The 23,693-nt window shown below is 43.9% G+C and overlaps 1 protein-coding gene and 2 long non-coding RNA genes across 3 annotated transcripts in view; 1 reads left to right on the top strand and 2 right to left on the bottom strand.

Moving 5' to 3' along the window:
- CAND1 (cullin associated and neddylation dissociated 1) overlaps positions 1-18,533 on the bottom strand; it is a 65,875-nt gene extending 47,342 nt beyond the window's left edge. Inside the window, exons 1-2 of the mRNA XM_032782262.2 lie at positions 18,056-18,533; positions 15,627-15,770 (exon numbers count right to left, since the gene is read on the bottom strand). Coding sequence (XP_032638153.1) covers positions 15,627-15,770; positions 18,056-18,123 — 212 coding nt within the window. The 5' untranslated portion in view covers positions 18,124-18,533. The remainder of the gene's footprint in view (positions 1-15,626; positions 15,771-18,055) is intronic.
- Positions 1-23,693, bottom strand: part of LOC142046883 (uncharacterized) — a 362,358-nt gene that overhangs the window by 320,745 nt on the left and 17,920 nt on the right. The window lies entirely within an intron of this gene.
- LOC142046884 (uncharacterized) overlaps positions 1-23,693 on the top strand; it is a 361,020-nt gene that overhangs the window by 320,731 nt on the left and 16,596 nt on the right. The window lies entirely within an intron of this gene.

Genomic DNA, 23,693 nt, shown 5'->3' with positions numbered 1-23,693 from the left:
CCTGACTTGCTTGGGATATTTTTCTAAGTAACACTCTCCGCTACCCATAAACGTTCAGAAAGTGCTGTACCACTCCTGCTTCCACCACCACTGTTCAGGGCTCTCTCATTCCTCTCACAGATATTAGAAATCAGCAAGCACTGATCACCATTGAGTACATAAGATGATAAACCTTCCAAATTGTCATGAGGCACCACTACCTTTCCTTCAAAATACACCTCCACTGTCGTCCTGGAACTACTCAGGAGATAGTTAATCACTCCTTCCTTTCGTCAAGTATCCAATGAAACATTTCATAAGAAGGGAAAATCAGGGGTTAAAGCTGGGTCTTCCAGAATCAAAGAGGAATTAACTCTCTTTAATGGTCCAAAAGTGGTCTGGGAAGCAAAAATCCCTTGATTAGTTCCAGCAAACAGGCCTGAGTTTCTAAAGATCCTGTCATGTGTCCTCTTTCCAGCATAAAAACATAAGAATGGCTTACGGGTCAAGACAAAGGTCCATCTAGCCAGTATCCTGTATACTGGACAGTGGCCAATGCCAGAGTGCCCCGAGGGAGTGACCTTAAAGGTAATGATCAAGTGATCTCTTTCTTGCATCCACTCCACTTCCTGACAACAGAGCTAGAGACACCATGTCCTTACCCCATCCCTTGGCAATAGTGTTCTCTTTTAAACGTGTTATAGTCCTAGTCTTCACACCTCCTCAGGTAAGAGTTCACAAGCTGACTGTGGCATGTGTGAAGGAACTTTCCTTTTATTTTTTTAAACTTGCTGCCTATTTATTTATTTGACAACCCCTAGTTTCGTGTATTATGGAAAAGTAAATAACTTTTCCTTATCACTTTCTCCACATCACTCGTGATGTTCTTTATATAACCTCTTATCAATATTATCATATCCTTATCTCTCTTTTCAAGCTGACAAAGTCCTAGCCTCTTTAATCTCTCCTCATATGGGACCTAGTCCCAACCTTAATCATTTTAGTTGCCCTTTTCTGAACCTTTCTAGTTGCCAGTATATCTTTTTTGAGATGAGGATTACCAAAATCTGTATGCCGTATTCAAGATGTGGGATACCAGTCGATTTATATAGGGCATTAATATATTTCTCAGTTCTTATCTTTCATCTATCCCCTTTTTAATTGATGCTTAACATCCTGTCGCTTTTGGACCCGCCATCTGGCACACCGCCGTGGACATTTCAGAGAACTACTACCGGATGACCCAAGATCTTTTTCCTGATTTGTTGTACTGATTAGCCCCCATCATATTGTACTGTACAGTTGGGGTTATTTCTTATTCCAGTGTGGCATTACTTTACATCATCCACATTAAATTTCATTTGCAATTTGTTCCCACCACTTAGTTGAAGGATCCTTTTCTGAAAGGCTTCACAGTTGGCTTGTGGTTCCTTAACTATTCTGAGCAGTTAGTTCATCCTGCAACTTTGCCACTCACTTTTTACCCCCTTCTACCAGATCATTTATGAATAGTTGGACTAGGATTGGTCCTAGGACCAACCTTGAGGAACACCACTAGTTACCCCTCTCCAATTCTGAGAATTTCTACCATTAATTCCTACCCTTGTGTTCCTTGTCTTTAACCAAGATCTCAGTCCATGAAAGGACCTTCCCTCATTAACCACTACAAACTTAATTTACATAAGAGCTTGGGGATGACCTTGTCAAACGCTTTTCTTGGAAATCGCTAAGTATTAATCATGTCCACATAAATCCCTTCTTGTCCACATGTTTGTTGACCCCTTCAAAAGAACTCTAATAGATTAGTTAAGACACGATTTCCCTTATAGAAACCATGCTGACTATTGCTAACAATTTAGTTCTTCTAGTGTCTGACCTTTATTCTTATATTACTGTTTCGACTAATGTTGCTAGGTACGACGTTAGAAACTTACCAGTCTGTACATTGCCGGAACACCTCTAGAGCCCTTTTTAATACTTGGTGTATCATTAGCTATCTTTCCAGTCGTTGGGTACAGACGCCGATTACAGGACAGTTACAAACCATAGTAATAGTTCCGCAAACTTCACATGTTGATTTTTCAGAACTCTTGGTGAATCCATCGGTCGTTGGGGCTTGCCCTACACTGGAGAGTTGCAGTGCTGGTGATTGCGGTCACGGCACTGCGATCACTTCTGTGTACACACACTTTGAAAAGCCCCAGCCAGCGCCTGCAACTCCCTGCTGCAGCGCCTGGCGTACACTTGGTCTGCCCTGGGGTTGTAGTGATTCCAACCCCCCTGCGCTGGTGATGCAGCGCTCTCATCAATTGACACCAAAAGCGCTGTTATTGGCCTCCCGGGTATTACTAGGTATCCCAGCAACCTTTCGGCCACTCTGCCTCAATCATTTTCACCACTCCACCTGCCCCTGGGCTCAGGGTGACCCGCCCTTAAATTGCCCCGGATTTTAAAAATCTCCTTCCTTTTGCTCGCCAGGTGTGGAGTTGTTACAATCAATCAATCATGATCATGCCTCCACGCCCCAAACGAGCCCCAGCATGGAGCGAAATGCGAGCTGCAGACGTCATCAGTGTTTTGTGGTGAGAAGCTGTGCAGTCACAGTGGCGTCAGCCGTAGAAATTATGATTTACCGTATGGGCAGATATCAAACGTCCGTGCTGCAAAGGGGCCGACGAATGGGACAACGCTGCAGTGGCGGGTTTTAAAGTAAAGAGCTGCGAGTGCCTATTGCAAACAGCCGTGAGGGAGGAAACCTGGCACTCAGGTGCTTGCCCATTGACCTGCCGTTTTTTACTAACGAGGCTGGATTGCGATACTGGTTGTGACCCCACTGCAACTCGAGCTCCGATGGAAGTTCAGGCAGGGAGGAGGAAAGGGGAGGAGGTGTCGGATAGGAACCTGGGAGAGTGAGGGTACTGGGTGGGGGAGACACCCCGAGTCCAGAGCATGCAGCAGAGCATCTCTCAAGCCAGAAGGAAGCTAAGCCAGTCGCACCAGCTGGAATTGTTGGTGACAGCAGAGCAAGGAGCGCTGTTCCCGGTAGCAGCTTTTATTTTAAGGAGGGAGGAAATTTCTCTTGAGAAGGGGGGGGATTAATGGCTGCTGCATGCTGCATGTCTAGTTGGAATAGCCCATTGATTTGGGTTTTCTATCACGTTCGCAAGCGGTAATCGCCACTGTAATCTGTTGCAAAGTCTTCAGCCAGAGCGTGGGCATGTGCTTGCGCAAGTTATAGGGAGCTCCGTGGTCCTTTGTCCCGTCAGGCTAACGCGTCCGCGCCACTGTGCCGTAAATGAGGTGGGGGGACCATTTGCTGCACAATCAGGCAAGCTGCCATAGGGACCAGGCGGAATCCACATTGCTAGAGCGATGTCCTCCGCTCCTTCCCAGGTGACGCGGAATAGCAGCGATATATCTGGAAGGATTTTTAAAAATCCTGTGAAAAATGTTAGGGATACTGTTCAGAGCACTATTCCCCACCTTGCTCTTCTGCTTCTCCCCAATTGCACAGCAAACCCCAGTATCACCTGCTCAGCAGCCCCCTTTCCCCAAGGAGTCGCCAGGCGTGACAACACCGGCTAGAACCATAGATCCAGGAGTAACTGCTGTGACAATTGTGAATAGGGGTGGTGTTCAGTGCACATTTTCCCGCAGGCTGCCTCTGCTGTTCCCCAATGCACACGAACCCCGTGATCCCTGATTCAAGCAGCTACCCTTCCAGGTGAGTTGCCGGCGAGAAGAAACCATGATCAGTTAATCACCTCGATTCCCCTTACTCACCAGTGCTTTAGCTGCTGTCGGCCTCTCTGTTGGCTATACGTGCTATCTGTGTAGAATGATGCTACAAATAGTCTAGCAAACTCCTTCACTGTGAATTATAACACAACTGCAGCCTCTAATAAATCGTTTTCTATTCTTGTTTAAGCGTCCTTGTATCCTCCGGCCCAAACACGTCAGATGAGTAAGAACACATAACTTGAGAGCGGCAAAGGAAAAGCAAAGAGGATTTGGTGAAGCAGGTTATGAATCAGTATGCCAGGACGATAAAAGAGGCTGCAGGCCCGGAGAACAGAAAAATGCACCAAGTGGAGGGAAACAGAAAGCGAAAAGAATTTGCTAAGAAGAAAAGTACAAAGCAGCTGATAAGCCTTCCTGGCACACCAAACGGACTGTATTCCAGTCACCTGGTAGCAGCATGCAATCTAATACCATGCCTAACCCATTCCTCATCACCAAAGCTCTCTCCCGTGTCCCCACTGTTGCTCAACCCCGCTTCTCCCAGCATCCTGGTTCTTACCAACATCTGTACGTTCACTACGATCTCAGAGAAACTACGACCCTACCTGCACTCAACCACATACCACCTCACCAATGCGCATTAGTAATCCTGAAGTGCAGACCCGGGCTTGCACAAGCACTCCAGCAGGGAGATCTTCAAAAATCTGACTGTTAAGTTCTTCCAGCCGTACCCCCTCCGCCCTTTATTGTACTGTATTTTTTATAAAAGGAATTTCTTTGCTTTTTTAAAACATTTATTATTATTGCAGAAAGAGAACACATACTGTACCCCAAGGGGAACCAATCCATGTCAACCACTTGCACTTAACCCAGCTGCAAGGCCACCAAACAGTTGACTGTTGGCTTTCAGCCTCAAATTGCTCCCTTAAGCACACCCTATTATCCTTGAGCCCTGTGTGGGCCTCTTAGTAGCCCTTGCTCTCTGGCTGTGCAAATGCAGCCATCCAGGCGCTTGAAACTTCGGAGGGCTCCATTTGTCATTGAATGTTTCACCACTTTCCTTCACAAACTTATGGAGGATAACACCACGTGGATTATACTCACGGGATGCTGCATTTCCCCAAGTACTACGCTTCCCATTGAGAACTCCAGGCGCCCCTTTAAAACGGCCAAAGCACATTCCCACAGTGCATTCTGCTAACCGGCTCAGCCTGTTTGACCGGGCACTTGGCGCCTGTCAAGCTTCCTGTATACGGTTTTATGAGCAGCGATTAATTGGGCGGTAAACGGCAGGTCTCTCATGGACAAAACCCCAGATGGGCATTTCGACGCATTCCCCTACTGTGATCTTCCGGTCTGCGGAAAAGTCCGGCCTGCAGCTTCCTGAACGCCACTTCTGCGGAGAAGATGCCGGCTACGGATGGCATGGCACTTTCCAGGGGCCAGCGAGCGTGTAGAATGTCGGTAGTGAAACGCCCACGGGATCTACAAGCGCCTTGGAGACCACAGTGGAGAAAAAAACACCGCTTCCGATTAATGTACTCAAGGAATGCCTGAGTAAGGAGGGGGTCAGAATAGGAAGATGGGTCCCGTCAGTCTATTTCGCCTTAGCCACCAGATATACCTGGAAACCCTCAATTGTGCAGAAGGAGGTCCAGTATCTGCCGGCCTGAGTTAATGCCGCCAGAAGTCACGGTTGGAACTCTCTGTTAAAGCAGGATGCGCGAGATTAGTGATGCCCTGCAAACTTGCTCAACACTTATTCAACGAGTCAACTTTCCCACTCCAAACGTTGGTTCCGACCACTCAGTAGCTGTCTTAGTTGTCAGATTTCCAGATTGCAATAGCCACCCGCTTCTCACTGCAGGGCAGCTTCTCATTTTTGATCCTTGAGCCGCGGCAGGGCCGAGCTCCTACATAGTCCCATTGAAAGTGGCTGTTTCATCATCCGAAAATCTTGCAGCATCTGCCTCATCTCCAGACTTGCCAGGACAGCTGATCCCACCACTCAGTGCTTGTTTTCCTGAGCCCAAATGGCAGCGTTCATTGGTTGCTGAGCACGTCGTTACTGCCACAAGCACTTTAGTACGTCACACGCGATCAGATGAATTCTTATCATCGTCGACTGACTCATGTCACTTTGAGCTGAAGGTAATAGCTCAGCTGCAAACATATGTGCTTCCGCGACATTCATCAGCAATAATTGAGAACTCTGCAGCTGGAGCCCCATTTTCTAACAGAAAACGTCGCTGCAGACTCACAATGGCACCAAATACGCTTGGAGCGGACAAACCCAAGTGCACAAGGCGGCGTTGGACAGGAAGTGAAAACCCGCACCTTTCACGTCCACCTAATCCAACAACCACCCACAGCCAAAATCGGACGAGGTGCTCTGTGGGATAGCTGCCCACAATGCACCACTCCCAACAGCGCTGCAAATGCTGCAAATGTGGCCACACTACAGCGCTGGTAGCTGTCAGTGTGGCCACACTGCAGCGCTGTTCCTACAAAGCTGTACGAACACAGCTGTAACTCCCAGCGCTGCACATGTCCAAGTGTAGCCATACCCCCGGTGATTTGTTAATGTTAAATTTATCAATTAATTCCAAAACCTCCCGTAGTGACACTTCAATCTGTGACAGTTCCTCAGATTTATCACCTACAAAAGCCAGCTCAGGATTGGGACTCTCCCCAACATCCTCAGCCGTGAAGACTGAAGCAAAGAATCCATCTAGTTTCTCCGCAATAGCTTTACCGTCTTTAAGTGCTCCTTTTGTATCTCGATCATCCAGGGGCCCCACTGGTTGTTTAGCAGACTTCCTGCTTCTGATGTACTTAAAAAACATTTTGTTATTACCTTTTGAGTTTTTGGCTAGCCATTCTTCAAACTCCTCTTTGGCTTTTCTTAGTACATTTTTACACTTAATTTGGTAGTGTTTATGCTCCTTTCTATTTACCTCATTACGATTTGACTTCTACTTTTTAAAGGAAGTCTTTTTATCTCTCACTGTTCCTTTTACATGCTTGTTAAGCCACGGTGGCTCTTTTTTAGTTCTTCTACTGTGTTTCTTAATTTGGGGTATACACGCACATTAATACTGGTGAACCTTCCACAGTGAGCAATCAGGCCTGGCAGCACCATGGAGAAATAGCCCTTCTTAAGGTGTTCAGCTTGATGTTGGGGAGAGGGACGTGCGTGGAAAGATTAGGCATGTGGGGACCATCAATAGCCTCTACAGAGTTCAGGAACTCTTTGTGTGAAAAACCATCAATCACCTGTGTATTGCCCAAACTTTATGACTTGGCAACACTCTTAATAGCCCTGGAAACCATCATGACAACACCCTAGCAGCTGATCTACCAACACCAAACTGGTTAGCTACTGATGAGTAGCAATTGAGGGTGGTGAGCTTCCAGATGCTGAGGGAAACTCTTATGTTGATGTTCTGCTGCTGCAGCTCCAGAGTGAGTTCCACACAGATCCCTAACAAAAGCAGGTTCCACATTTTGAAATTCTGCAGCAACTGTTGGATGTCCTAGTTCTTCATCACTAGCCTGTCTGACCAGACAGTGCGAGTTGGACAAGCCCAGAAGTGGTGTTCCACTGAGTAAAACTGCTCAGAATAAATGCCCTGTTCAATTTCATCTTCCTGCTTCTCCTCCACTTGTAGCCATATCACATCATTCAAAGCCCTTCAAAGCTGCCAAGCCAAATATATCCAGCTGCATGACTGCCAATACTGGATGCATCATCCTGTTTCTATTAATGACTCATGATCACAGTGATCAGCGTTCCATCTTCCATGCTGCCTGATAACAGTTCGAAAATGACACTGGCAAAGTAGTTAGATGATGGGATGCCAGGAGAGGAATAATAAATTTGTTATATTGACTCTATGCCCCATATTTCCTGCAGGTTCTGGGAGGCATTCCATCATGTACTGCAAGAAAAATCCCAGTGCACAGACCTGATCAGCGGAATACTGCAGCACAATGGCGAAGCATTCTAAGCAGATAATCAAAACAAACGCAGAGGCATGAATCATCATAGTCAGATCTATGACCAACAGAAGGGAAGACAAGCCATTCATAGGTAAGGTTGTGAGTATGTCAAAGAGGCGCGGGAGTCATGGATTCCGTGAGTTCCACGGCCTCTATGACACTGGGGCCCTGCACCTCCCCAGCTGCCATGGGCAGTGGAAGACCCACTGTTTCCAGTCACACAGGCACCCCCCTCAAAACTCCTAGCCCCAGGGTCGGGACCCCTCCCAGCCATTGGTCATGGAGGGAGGTTCCCCAGCTCTCTGCCACTGCATGCAGTGAGGCAGGGCACTAGAACCTCCTCCTTCCCCATTTTGTCAGGGATATTTTTTGTAAAAGTCCGGGACAGGTCAAGGCTTTTGTGAACTTTTGGTCCTTGCCCATGACCCATCCATGACTTTTAATAAAAATATCCATGACAAAATTGCAGCCTTAATCGTAAGCAAAAGTAGGTGTTTTTTGTTGCTATTACAATATGACATGATTATATTTAAATAAGATTTAAAAATTGACATTTTTATTAATATGAAAGTTGCCATTTCAACCTGCCTCCTCAAAAATGTGTGAAATCTGAGACCACACAAGATATGTGAAATTTTGTTTGTTATAGTGGTCTCAGTCCCAGCAAATGGAGACCGTGAATGACACCTAAACTAATTTTTCTGAAGAGTCCTCTTTGTCACACACAGACTGTTCAGTGCTGTTTTGTGAATAAACTGGGCTCCCCAACATGTTAAGAGCCCATCACAATTGTTATTTAATCATGAAAAATTTCAGATCAACCTTACTGGATAGTTTCGGCCTGCCACGATCACTTCAAAGAATTTAAAGTCTGAAGGAGGATACTGGACAAAGAGCCAGGCCACTAGATAGCTACTGGTCACCACAATCCAAGCTTTACATATACATAACTGGACATGCTGGTAATGAAAACATGACAATGCATTAGACCCAGACTCAATATCCTGGGGCTTAGGATGCAAAGATATCTAATTGCAACAAAATTGGCAGGCTCAAGGTAATGACTCAGTGCACTGAGGATCTGAAGAAACACTTTGTCAACTTAATGAGCTTACCCACAATGTGGATTAATTGCAGAGATGGGAAAAGAACTCTTGGCTCAATTTATCACCCAGCTGTGAGATTCCAAGAAAACAGCACACTTCTCACTGCCAGGTATCCTCTCATCTACACCAAGCAATTGTTTAGGCACTGATGGACAGGGCCATAGCCAGACTTACTGCTACCTTTATGAGAAGTACAGGATGCCGAGTCAGACTGAAAAGAAGAGGCCTAAGCTACAGTGCCAACAAAATAACAAACAAGAATTTATTATCGCATTTTGCAAGTCGGCAGCACGTAAAACACTTCTTGACTGACAACATGAATGTTGTAAATGAAGGATTGCCATACAAAAAGACACCAAAGATGTTCCATGTCCTGTTGTGCTCCGAAAAGTGACTGTGCAAAACATACCATAATCAGATTTTTTGGGGGGTGCATTGTCAGAGTTCTGCCTGTTGATTTCATTAACAATGATAAGGGTTTACTGCATTTACACTCATGTCTGCTCTGCAGAGCCAACACAACTCAGGTAAGCTGTATTTTATTCCAGCTCTGTATCAATGGAATTGTTAATTAATGTTCTATCAATTAAATCTGTACAACTTAACATAATAGGGTTGCATGGGTATAAAGGAATGCACAAACTGTCCTGCAGAATCTTTTAACTGGTACTGTTGTGTGCAACAAGTAAAGATTCCAGTCTGACATTCAGATCTCAGGCTGAATCTGCAGTGCTGGCATTTTCCTGCCAACTGAGCGCATCTCATATGAAAGTAATATAGAAACAAACATGAAAAACAACAGAAACAATAAGGATTACAAAGCACAAAAAACATGCACTTGAGCCTGCTTTGTGAGAGAAGACATCAGACACTATTCTGAGCTTTAAAGGATGCTCCTGTATTTCCTTCATGGCCTTCCTCTGAGCAGATCCTTCGGAGTAGTGAGGGAGGGAAAGTATTAGCCTTGCTGGGGGTATTATGACAAAAACAGCAAAACGAAGACAATATAAGTAAATCGCCCTGCTCCGGCAGCTCCTCCAGCCCAGCTATACCTATCCCAGTCCTGTCCTCCAGCATGGCTGTACAGACCCCAGACAGGAGATGCAGTCACGCAAAAATCTGCATGGAAGGGATGGGATTGAGGCATGAGGCGGTACAGCTGCACAGGAGGAACTGCCGGCATGGGGTGCTGGCTCCTGGGAGTGGCAGCCCCACATTCTACTCCTTTCACCGCTGCAGTTCCCAGGAGAGCCGTGCAGTTCTGCAGATACCGATTTATATCCACGGATATAAATTTGTATCTGCATAGGGTCCTAAATTTCATTCTTACATGTGACTACATATCAGAGTCTTACAGACACTCTTCTCCCTTTACATGGAGAAGCCAGAATAGCCTCATTCTGAAAATAACTGGGTTTGGGCGGAGGAGAGACAAAGAGTTCTTTTCATCCTGGCCTGTAGGTTCAACCCTGAAAAACAGATCATACATCAACACTTTGTCCAAGAGTTACCATACTTCAAGGACTTAACCTCTGGGAGGTGACCATCAAGTTATTCTTAAAAATATTTCATAAAGATACCCTTAGGGATGCCCAAGTTTATGTCTACACTGCAATTAAAACACCCATGGCTGGCCTGTGCCAGCTGACTTGGGTTTGCAGGTCTCCGGCAAAGGGGCTGTTTACTGCAGTAGATGTTTGGGCTCAGGCAGCAGCCGGAGCTCTGGGACCCTCCCACCTTGCAGGATCCTAGAGTCTGGGCTCCAGCCTGACGGTCAACTCCACAATTAAATAGCTCCTTAGCCCAAGCCCCGCAAGCCTGAGTCAGCTGGCTTGGGCCAGCCACAGGTTCAAACTACAGTGTAGACATACCCTAAGATGACATTTTTGCCTTGTAGGGGAGCTCTGTTAAAACACGTGCAGATGAAAGGTTGCTCAAACAATTGTAGGGCCTGTGGGGCTATAACTAAAAGAGAGGCTGCAGAAAGGAATTTTAAATTACACCATAGATGATACAGAAAAGACAGATAAGCGCAGAAATGGGGTAACCTGAAAGAAGGAATATTTCCCAGAAGCCAATTTTTGTAACCACATTTTACCTGGAATTGGGTTGTACAGACAATTGCCTTGGAAGGAGCCCCCAAAACACTTGTAAACTTTCTTTAGAGTTTGACATTTATTCAACCAGCCCCAAAATATTAGCATCCACCTGAGCAGTATAAGAACCGTAATAATGTGTACTTTGAGGTGGAAAAAAGCTGCTTGAAGCATTTAAAGGAGTTTTGTTTCTTAATCAAAAGAGTTAATTTCCTATTCAAAGTGTTCTGAATAGAATAGTGAACAGGGGGAAAACTTGGAGCCCTGCACATAAGAGTCGCTTTTATGTTCAGCCAGAAATAGCCCTCTCTAAGCTCCAGAGGTGTTTTAGATTCTAAGCGTAATAGAAGAGATACTAACTTCAGAAGTCTCAAGAGATTCTCCTCTCTTCAGGGTTATTAGTGACACTATCATTTATATCTACTGTGTCCACATAAGGATATTAATCTACCTGGAAAGGAAAGCTCCTTTTCTCCACCCTGAAATACACAATAAAAGTCAGTCTCAAGAGACAAAGGCTCGCTTAAGCACTTTGCTATGTACACAGGATTATAGCTACAGAGGAAGAGGGATTTGGAGGAACACCACCATTAAAATGGACACACCTTTGAAAAGCAACCCAGCAAGTTGTTCCTGCAGGATCTACAGAGACCAGCAGGGCATATGAATCAGTGGAGTGAGCCAAAACAGGACATACTTTAAGCACAAAGCAGCAGCAAAGCTATAATAAGGACACCTACACAAGAAGCACCAGCACAATTGGTTCTTATCCTTTAGGCACTACTGTAATGCAAATAATGACACACAATATGGTCACACATCCTTCCACGAGAAGTACAACAAGCCAGTGGCGGATTAGCCACTGGGTCAATGGGGCCTATCTCCAGGGGCCCCGGCCAATTGAGGGACCCTGGAAAAATGGGAACTCCCATGTCCTGACCCACTCCGCTCACATGGCGCCCCAGCCGGGGAGTGGGATCAGGGCACAGGTGCTTGCTCTGCTCTGGCCTGCGCTGTAGTTGGGGAGTAGGGTCAGGGTGCGGGGGCTTGCCCAGGCCAGGTGGAGAGAGTGAATCTCCGTGCCCCAACCCACTCCCCAACAGGAGCACCGGGGGTGGGGGGGAGGCGACTGCAGGTGGAAGGTGTGGGGAGAGGTCCCCACAAAACTCTAATCTGTTCCTGCACCAAGCAGCTTTGAAAAAATGGCTACTATCACATCTGAAAGAGGTCCTTTCAGAAAAACATGCCACTCTCTCCTAGAGCCACTGAATCTATTACAGAGCCAAAACAGTGACTGCTAAGCATAAAATGTCCTTTGGCTGTTGGCCAATGGATTACTCTTCCATAATGTACTGCCATGAAATCCAGGAGCATATTTACCCCAACAGTGAGATACACAACCTGAAGAACCAATTCTGATGGGGAGATTCCGGCAAACAAGATACCATTCTGGTGCTGTATTTCTTTAGAGATCTGAGGGGCAGAAGAAGAATAAAAGAAGAAACTGCACTGTGACTTACCTAAAACTATCTAACCTAGGAAGAAAGGAAAGGACTGATCAGACAAGTAACCAACACAAAAAGTTAAAAAAATTAAGTTGAGCCTACCCTCCAAAAGAATGGGGCCTCGATCTGGTGAGAGACAAAAAAACCACTGAGCGGGACATGCCAGAGAGCCCCCTTTAACGGAAAGTGATATCATAAGAGTTTATAACTTCTTTCCTGCCTCCATCTGCAAGCAGAATTAATATAATATTTTACAATTGCTTAATAACCTTTTCTTTAATGTTTCTCTTCCCCTTTATGATAAATTGAATATTGTTTTGTAGAACAATCAGTCATACAGAATGTTACAATTCATTTCACAGATTTAAGTAAAATACAGGTACAAGCACAATGCCAATTGAACAGGCTGAAGCTCTTAAAAAGGGAAGGTTGGTAACTATGGCCAAACTGTGCAACGACTGCTAATATTCCAAGAGATATTATGCAGGTAGTGTCTCACTCACACCAGCAGTAATGTGAACTATTTGGGTCAGTACAATGATTTACTTAAATTCCTCAATCTGCTAAAACCATCTGCATCAACACTGAGGTCCAAAGAAATTTGTAAAATTACTTTATCTGAAACACAAACTGCTGCTAACACTCTGCTTGATCCTGTGGATGTCAACGTTGGCTACATCATTCTTGTTTCCATTTCACCTCTGAAGATGTCTGAAGAGTAAATTCAGTAAGACTTTCCAACATAAACCAGTTACCATAATATTACAATTTTATTTGCTTATGTGAAACAATGAATATAAGGTAAGACATGAGCAGAAATTTTCTTCCATTCACTGTCTGCAAGTGCTGCTACAGTAAAAATGCAAGAAATAAGCAGTATCTTAATGATTTAATATTTCATTGTTCTGTTCAATCCTTTAAGAAAGAATGAGAATATAGCAGGCTGACCTTTTAAACACTAGATATGCAGGTTTACTGAAGCAGGTCCCTCCACAATCCTTGTGTTTAATATGTCCAGGATTTGAAAGAGTAGGAAAAGGGGAGATTTCATTTGAGCCTTTTAGTTACTGTATGTTACCTTTGGTTTACATGTACTTACATCTCTATTTTTCCCTTTCAATTTATGCCCAGGTCTTCCCCTGCTCAAGGTTTATGCCTGCATCCTTCTATTTAACCATCACCACTTGTTTTTAAACATAATAGGCATTTCCCGCATTTGAGCACACACTCACACATTCCCAAAGCAGTTTAGAAACAGACACTTTTGGTATGAACATTAATTTTGTACCACTATTGTGTCTAAGCACTTTTCTTCCCTTTTCTAACAAAAACAACTGGCTAGAAAAATGGGATCAAGATCAGTTTTATATGGCTGCTACCAATGCTGGTGTACCAGAGTTAATGGAAAACATAAGAAAATACCTGGAAAAAGCTACTTCCATCATGCGGTACTCAGTTTAAACCATTATAGCTTCACATCCTGCTCTTTTCCTAAAAGACTGCCTTCTACTGCACCAACAATGCTCATTAACACAAATTAAAGTTGCAATTTTCAAATGTATGAAACTAAAATCAGATTCCTAATCCCTAATTCTAGGCCTCGAGGTTTGGAAATTAAAGCCGAAGTGTTGAAAATGTACACAATATGCAGCTGGTTTTCCATTTTTGTTTCCACAATAGCTCATTTCCAGGCCTCAACCAAACTCCCATAAACTATTTGTGTTTCAAATTCTGAGGCTATTTTCTTTCTGCAGTTGTCAAATCTGGTCACAAAGACAATGTGCAAACTCTACTAGAAGAGGGTAGAGCTTCAGCTACCTCGGATAAATTAAATATTTCAGAAGTTTAAAATTCAGCCAAAAAAACGGCAACCTCTTTATTCCTTTGAAGAAAGCAGCAATACTATGTGACACGCTAACCTAGCATTGCTGTTTCTGTGGGCCACAGTGAAATGAATATTGACAATGGTGTTAGTATAATAATCAAATCATATGTCTGAGACAAAGTTCACGTTCCCTCCACTGTTGCCTACAGTACATTTTCCATTGTTTTGGCCTGCCTAATTTTAAAAATCACAACTGATGTACTTTCTCTTAAATATTCTGGCAGTGATGAAAGTTTCATGTATGCATTATATTTTCTGCCTTGTTCAAACTAAGGCTGACAAAGCCTAAAGGAGATCAAGCTCAAACAAACTAGCCAAACACCCTGGTCACAGAGCAAACTGGCTGCTTCAGGGTGTCCTGGGTTCAGCCTCACCTGTAATAAGTTTACCACTCAGTACAGGAGTCACATGATACAAGCATGTGACTAGGAACCAAGCCAGTTGGAAGATAAAGACAACCTGGATTCAGTCAGAAGAAAGAGTTAAAGGAGCAGGAAGACTGTGTGAGCTACTTCACAGACTCACTCCTTAACAGGCCTGAGGAGTATAAGCCTGAAGGAAACAGGAGCCAACTAAAAAGGGCTGGGTGGAAAATGTAAGTTGTTTTGAAATCTATGTTAATAAACCCGACTTCAAAAAGGGGAGGGAGAATTAATGAGAAAACACCCACAATGTGAAGTCTCCTTAATTTGGGGAGAAAAGGGAGACTGAGGCAATGGAGGCACCTAAAGCCAGACCAGGTGAGCTCCTGCTACTATTCCTCTACTCTTCCACGCATTTATCCAAGCCTTAGCCTGAAATGTTTTAATTTTTGAATCTATTAACTGTGTGTTTTGATAGCCAAACCAAGTCATTTGTCAGTGTTCAGGTTTCTATTTAGAACTTTTCATAATACCATATTTCACCTCCCCAAATTCCAACTGCAGTTTGAACCTTCCCACTGATCAAACATCCCTGTGGCAACTGTAGCATTTTTAACATGGAAAGGGAATAGGTGGCGTAAGCTTCTTTTAGTAATATTTAGCAACTGAAAATTAGGAGAGCCATCACCACTGAACCAGCTAGCTCTCCACAGACCACCAGCAAGTGCTATGCAAACTATCTGCAATTTCTGGATCATAATTTGGATCACTGACAAACCAAAAAGCTCTGTAAGACTAGGATTAAGGCAAATCACTTAAGAGAGTCTCTTGAAAAGATGTTAAATTTAAGAGGAATATTGCTATGCAACTTAATTTGAGCAATTAAATTAGAAAAGTCAGTTATTGTTCAAAGATTAGACAATTGTTTATACTGCAGAAAGAACACGTACCATTTGACAGCCAAGTTTTGCACCTCGCCATTCTTATCTTCCAATAACTTAAGAATCATCTTCACAACCTTCCTTTCACTATCATCATCCAACTTGATGGAATCCTTCTGTAGTTCAGTCATCAAGTCATTTGTAGCCATAAACCTATCCAAAAGAATATCCAAACCATTAAAGCTAAACAGATATGGACTATTCACAATGTGCTACAAACAACCCAAGCTCATCAGTTTCAGTCATGCATGATCAAATTTAGTATTAACATTTAATGCTACCACTATTCTAGGGTAAAAAGCACCAGTTTTGATTACTTATAGTCTCATAATATAACAAAATGATACATGAAAAGCTTCTTACAACATTTCTAACAGCAGCAAATAATCTTTCATTATCTTGTAATCTCTCCTCAAGAACAAAGGCAATCACAAATGTAATTTACTTCTACTGTTTACACACTATGTTAAAGTAAAGGTCTGCATAACTATCCAAAATGGAATTAAAAGGAAGAGTGAAGACAAAATCTATCAGGGTTTAAAACAACACTTTCAACTGCTGCAAACGGATTTTGTAAAAGCAAACTTTTATAAACATAAAATCAATGGAAGTGTAGCTACAAATCTTTATTTTAGAAAGTATCCTTGAAAGAGTCTCTTCAAGCTGCATGTGGCAAGTTGCTGAATGTGTCAGTGGGATCCTGCAGAACCAGGGAAAGACCTGCCAGGAGCCAACTTTAATGTGAAGGCAGGAACTGAGTGAAGGAAATGGAAAAGTAGGAAATTAGGGACATGGCAGCTGTTGACCAGGGGTATGTCTATGCTACAGCAGCACAGCTATGGCACTGTAATGCCACAGGGGAAATGCTTCCTAAATCAACAGAAGGGATTTTTCCATCCATATAGCTAATCCACCTCTAAGAGACAGCAGCTAGGTCGACAGAAGAATTGTAAATAGAAAACCAGAGCTCATCTATTATCTTTATTACACAAAGATCTTTGAAATAGCTTTATTTGGATGCATGTAATCCCTCACAGTGATTGCAAACTAAGTATTGTACCACTGTGGCAATGCATAAGAACCAGGAATCAGCTTTACCAGAACATTTCTATTAACAAAAATAAGTAATCTATTCTTCATGTTGAGTTAAATGCAAATGTACCATGTATACAAGATGCAAATTAGATTTAACTTTGATTTTCTAAGGTATTTAATACAAGCAAGGAATTTTTTTTTTAGTTGTCAGGGGGGCAGCTGTGATAGTCTGTATCCACAAAAACAATGAGGAGTCCAGTGGCACCTTAAAGACTAAAAGATTTATTTGGACATAAGCTTTCATGCGTAAAAAAAACCACTTCAGATGTGTGATGTTTTACCCACAAAAGCTTATGCCCAAATAACGTTTTTAATTATTTTGAACCTGATGCATTCAGTAGTTGACACATTTAGCCTCCCACTGCTGGTTCAAGAAATATTTATTTTAAAAAAACTGTGTTGAGACAAAACCTCAACTTTGTTTTCTACAATATATTTATAATGAAACAAATAAAATATTTATGTCATTTCAGTGTCATACTGAAAACTGTCATTTCACTGTCAGATATTCAAAGTTTATATGCACAACTTCTTTAATCTACACAGATGTGCAACTATGATTAGTAGCAAATGGCTATTTGAGTGCACCTGCACAATTCTAGTTCTGCTGCAACAAATCCTAAACTTTAAGTCACTTTCTTCTCCATCAGATATAATCTTCAATTAGGATTCCCTTACAAAAACTTTAAGCATGGACTTTCATGGTCATCCTTGGAGCAAGAAGCCCTCTACCCGCAGAGCAGGTGCAACAAGGCCAGTAGACTTCTCTATCAACTTCAACCCTGCCCTAGTAGGATAGCCTCCCTACGCCCATTCAATCCTTGCTCGGCTTTCTAGGGGCTACCGGACTGAAATCGCAGGTCACCAATTACTGAGGTCAGCCCTATGTGGCTCCCCACCCCAAGAGGATCTCTGAGCACAGTGCACTCAGCTCTCGTCTCCCCCGTTCACAGACACCGAGAGTGGGCGCCAGAAAACTCGGGGCAAGCGGGGGGGCGGGGTGGAGGGCAATTTCTCTCCGAGCCCATACCACCGCTCACTGCAATGCTGCCAGACAGCGGGGGAATGGCGCTCCTACCGCACATCCCTCCTGGCCAGCACCCGCCGCGGCTCTGACAGCCGGGCCCCTGCCCACGAGTCACAGGCCTCGGGGTCAGCGGCCTCCTGCCGCGGTGGCACAACAGCCAGGCCCGGGTTGAGATAAGAGGAGCAGCTGCAGCCTGGCGGGAGGCTCCCGGGTGGCAGGCGGAGAGCGGGCTCAGTAGACAGGGGAGAGCTAAGGGGCCTGCACGGGGAGTGCTGGGAGGGGAAGGGCCCTGGCGCTCCGCGGGGCCGGCGCTCACCTGAAGTCCTTGTCGCTGGATGTCATTTTCTCCAGCAGGTTGGAGATGTGGTAGGAGGCGCTCGCCATGTTGATGGTCCCGGTGGGGGGCGTCGTCTGGGCCTCGCCGGCTCCACCTCGCCCGCTGCTGGGGTACGGCGCTGGCTGGGGGCGGCGGCTGTGTCCCCGGGGGCGGCGCGGAGCGAGAAGGGAGGGGGATCAGTGAGGGCGCCGCCGGGGGGGCAGGCTCATCGCCACTTGGTGATACGGGGAGAGACAGCGGCCTCGCTCAGGCGGGAAGAGGGGAAAGGAACAGAACCCGAGACGGCCACAGCTCGCGCTTGGGGCGAGGTCAAAGTTCAAGACGGCTCTCGCGAGCCGGACGAGCGACGCGATTTTGTAGCCGCTGATTGGCTTAGGCAGGCTCGCGCTGTTCTTCGGGCGATGTCAGCGCGGACGTGGCGCAGAACGTGAGCGTGACGTTGACGCAGCGGTTACAGAGGGGAGGAGGCGGAGGAAAGAAGCGTAGGCTTCGAAGACTACGAATCCCTGCATGCAATGCGCCGACGCGCGCGAAGTGGGCTAGGACAATGCACTTTGGGGCTTGTAGTATTTTTAGAACATCAGGCGCATTGCATGATGCGGTGTAGGAATTGTATTGTGAACTGCTGGCGGAGCATTGCATGCTGGGACTTGTACTCTCCCACTGGGGTGGGGGCGAGGCGATCATTTTCCTGGTTTAGAAGACGGATTTGTATTAAGAAAAGAACATACAAGCTAATGTGAGCACCTCAACGTTCATTTAAAAACAAACATACTATTAGGGTGACCAGATAGCAAGTGTGAAAAATTAGGACAAGGTATGGGGTAATAGATACCTATAGAAGAAAATGCCCCAAATATCGGCACTGTCCCTATAACAGGGTTAGGCAACCTTTGGCACGCGTGCTAAAGGCAGTACACAAGCTGATTTTCAGTGGCATGCACTCGGTTTGGGTCCTGGCCACCAGTCTGGGGGGCTCTGCATTTTGATTTAATTTTAAATGAAGTTTCTTAAACATTTTTAAAACTTTATGTGCAATAATAGGTTAGTTATATATTATAGACTTATAGAAAGAGATCTTATAAAAATGTTAAAATGTATGACTGGCACACAAAACCTTAAATTAGAGTGAATAAATAAAGACTCAGCATACCACTTCTGAAAGGTTGCTGACCTCTGCCCTCTAAAATAGGGACCTCTGGTCCCTAATAATTTTCTAGAGTCAGACCTTCTAGCTGGTGAGACTGGAGCTTGAAAATCTGACCTAAGTGCATTTTAAGAGGTCAGAACCCAGAAGGCAAATTAGAAGAAAAAATTATTTATTTTAATCTAATTATTTTTAAGCCAATCTTGTTATTTTGGGAAAAGATGACTCATGATTTTTGACTATCTGGGTTGTAACACTGGTGTCTACACTGGGTTTTCATTGCTAAAATTCTCTCACCACTACTATCGCTGATTTAGCTTCACTGGTGGTAGTAATGGTGGTTACTCTAGTATAGACAGAAATCCTGGAGGTGGGTGGCATTTCAAGCACTCTAACCTTGCTTAGACTTGGTCTACAGGCTGGTAGCAGCTGAACACATCTATCGCAGCACTGCTGTCACACAGCATCACTAATCCTCATGATTTTATTGTGAGTCTTGTGAAATGTTTCTAACCCTCGTAGTTGAGGAGAAAAGCTTGAAAATGTGAACCCTAAAGGTTCCAAGACCAGTCAAATGAAAGGAACATAACATTTTTTTAAATCTCATGGTTATACAAGTGACTCTTGTAAATTATATGAGTCTGATTCATTATTTTTGAATGTTTGGGGTTGTCAATACTGCTGTTAGTCTAAAATAATGGGAAATATTATGAAGACTTCTTAAATTTCATGTAGATCAAGCTAGTCTTCTATGGTATACAACACCTGCACTTCCAATGTAAAAACATGAGAACACCAGCCAATCTTCACCTTTTCCAACTATTTACAAAAGAAATATCTTTCAGGTTTTATTGATACAAGAAGAGAAATAAAAGGATTCAAGCCCAAATATTTTTCCTTTTCAGATGTTACATGCTCTCTGACCATGTTGCCAGGATGGACAAAAACAACCCAGCATACCACACTCTCAGATTCTCCATGAGCCTAGCTGGTGCTGCCTGCGGGGCTGCCTCAGAGATTCCTGGGTTCGTAGAATAGAACCAGATCTGGGAACTTCACTACATGGCACCCAGCACACCATCAACCTTGGCTTACAGATTATATATGTTTGAGAATGATGATATGATGTAACTTTTAAAGAGTAGGGTCAGCTAGTCCCTGTTGCCTGAATGATTATGTTAGACAGTTAACAAAGCCACCTGGAACAATACAGACAAGGAGAATGGGTTCACTTCTGCTATCATTAACTGCTGAAAACAGTTTTTGACCTGTCTATACTATGGCAATGTCTGCAGAAGAGAACCGTATTGTTGGTGTCACTAGGCATAAATCTAGGTAACTCGGGAAAATGGAAGACCACAAGTGTCGATAAAGCCCTCCTGCTCAGGCCTCAATGAACCATTGTTCCTCCATGTTTAACACTTTGTGTAACCTAGTGTAACCTAATGTGTTAATAGCTGTAAAATGTAATGTCAGCAGTTAGTTTTCTGATTGTAATAGCCAGTTCCTGCTGTAATACACTGGAGCTAATTGAAGCAAGTTTCAAGGCCACTCTTAGATACAGCATACATGTCTCTGCAGCAGAAAGGGGAGAGGGAGGGGGAAGACAAAAAAATGAGTGAGAAAAAGATACTGCAGCTGATGGGAAAGGAGGGGGAGTGAAAGATCAGTTAGTCAGCAAGAAAAAGTTTTGTAGGAAACAACTGGGATATAAAAGGAAGAACATGCTTGTTTTAGGTGTGCAGGATTTGAGATTGCATTCTCCCTCGCACCTTATTTGAGCTCAAATAAACTGGTGTTTTGCTTCTCCATCCTGGTGTGTTCATTGGCGCTACGCACTCCGGGCCATGAACTGCTGTTGCTTAGCCTCTGGCACTTTGTGCCGGCAATAGTATCATTCCTCATTGAACCTATGAGTTATAAGTGGTTTAAGCACAAATGGTTCTGATTCATATTTTGACATGTGTCAACGCTAAGGGCATGGCTACACTTGCAGATGTAGAGCACAGTGAGTTAAACCAGCCCTCAGAGAGCACAGTAGGGAAAGCGCTGGAGTGTGTTCACACTGTCAGATTCAAGCGCACTGGCGTGGCCACATTAGCAGCTCTTACAACACCACAAAGAGCAGTGCATTGTGGTAGCTATCCCAGCATGCAATTGGCTGCAACATGCTTTTCAAATGCAGGGGGTGGGGTGAAGTCTGACAAGGAGTGTGTTGTGTATATGTGGGGAGAGAGAGAATGGGTTTTTGGGCGGCTGAGAGCATGTCAGAATGCTGTCTTGTAATATCAGACAGCAACAGACCCTCCTCCCTCCCCTCTGAAAGGATTTATGTTGTCTTAAATTTTGAAATATATTTTCAAAGTGTTGAAGGTGAGTGAAAAGTTAGGTTAGTTTACAGATACACCTCTACCCTGATATAACTCAACCCGATATAATACAAATTCGGATATAATACGGTAAAGCAGTGCTGGGTTTGGGGGGGAGGCTGTGCACTTCAGTGGATCAAAGCAAGTTCGATATAATGTGGTTTCACCTATAACGTGGTAAGATTTTTTGGCTCCTGGAGACAGCGTTATATCGAGGTATAGGTGTACATTCATGGAGTTTACATTTGAACACCCAGGCACTTGCACTTTCACTCATTACAAGAACTCTGAATCCACCAATCAGGAAAGAAAAAGATACACAGATCTATAGAGATGCAGTGCAAAGAATTATTCTATAGTTCTACATAAGGCTTTAAAGCTAATCCTTTAGGGCAGTGGTCACCAACACAGTGCCCGCAGGCGCCATGGTGCCCACCAGGACATTTATGTGCGCCCGCCTAGTGCCCAGCAGGGGAGAGAAGCCGTGGCCCCGCCCCTTTAGGGGACAGAAAACTCTAGGGCTGCAGGCTGTGGGCGCCGGTGTTCTCGGTCCCTGGCAGGCGCGGGGCCATGGCGTAAGCCAGAGAGAAACCGAGGCCCCGCACCTGCCGGGGACAGAGAACACTGGCGCCCACAGCCCGCAGCCCCGGAGTTCTTTGTCCCCGGCAGGTGCGGGGCTGCAGCCTAAGCTGGAGAGAAGTCGCAGCCCTGCACCTGCCGGGAACAGAGAACTCCAGGGCTGCAGGCTTCATTCTATGTTAAAGTAAGAATAATAAATATTTGGACCAGCAGTTAAACAGTTTTCATCTTATTTTAAAAACTTAAAACATTGTTTATGATATTTATTTTGTAAAAACTCCTTAATTTTTCTTACAGGTAGATAAAAAAGCAAATTCACATGGTAAAGTAAAAGAGTAATTGCCAAATAATTTAATTGATACCTTTTACATGTAAAATTACCCTTTTTATCTTATGGATTCATATATTATGTAATATTAAATATGATTTTTTGCATTATTGTACAAATACAAAATGAGCCTTGAAAAATTGTTGGCACCCGCCACACTCTTCTGAAAACATGAATGTGCTACTGGCCACAAAAAGGTTGGGGACCACTGCTTTAGGATGACAAATTTAAAGCTGGTTATCAGTTTTAACAGCTGGTCATGTAGGAATAAAAGGAATTATTGCTGTAAGTCAAATACACCTAGCTGCTACAATTTTGATCCAGAGAAAATGTTACCCTATCTCGTTCTGTCATTTATAAAGGTGTTTTGCTTTGTAAGTGTGAATTTTGAATCTTGGTAAGACACCTGAGAAACTCTAGCTTATTACAATAATGTTTCTCTGTTGCTGACACTAAAAAAAAAAAGAGTTTGGAAAAATAGAATACAGAAAGGGAAATTATAAATTCTAAACTAAAACAAAAAATCACCAGTAACTGAACCCTACATAGGGTAGGGTACATGTGTGTTAAGATAGGCATTACAGTTACCATACTATATAGAATACTATGTGCCAGGAAACAGAGTTAGAGTAGGTATAGCAACAATAACTGAGTTTCCTGACTTTAGCATCTGAGCTAGAACATCACACTGTAGAGCACGGGTAGGCAACCTATAGCATGGGTGCCGAAGGTGGCACGTGAGCTGATTTTCAGTGGCACTCACACTGCCTGGGTCCTGGCCACCAGTCCGGGGGGCTTTGCATTTTAATTTAATTTTAAATGAAGCTTCTTAAAGCTTTTAAAAACCTTATTTACTTTACATACAACAATAGTTTAGTTATATATTATAGACTTATAGAAAGAGACCTTCTAAAAACATTAAAATGCATTACTGGCACTCGAAACCTTAAATTAGAGTGAATAAATGAAGATTTGACATACCACTTCTGAAAGGTTGGCGACCCCTGCTGTAGAGGGTTCATTTGGTTTAGTTTGATTTTTGGGTTGTTTTTTGTTTCAGTTTTTCTTATTTTTGTATGCAGGCTACATACCATAGAACTAAACAACCTGACAACTTCCTTTGACCTGTTAAAGAAAAGTCATTTTAAGTTTTCTTTTCTCCAGCACAACCTCTACCTCAAACTAACAAATTAT

Source organism: Chelonoidis abingdonii, chromosome 1 (genome assembly GCF_003597395.2).
Source record: "Chelonoidis abingdonii isolate Lonesome George chromosome 1, CheloAbing_2.0, whole genome shotgun sequence".
NCBI lineage: Eukaryota > Metazoa > Chordata > Testudines > Testudinidae > Chelonoidis > Chelonoidis abingdonii.
This window is presented reverse-complemented; position numbering and strand designations above follow the sequence as displayed.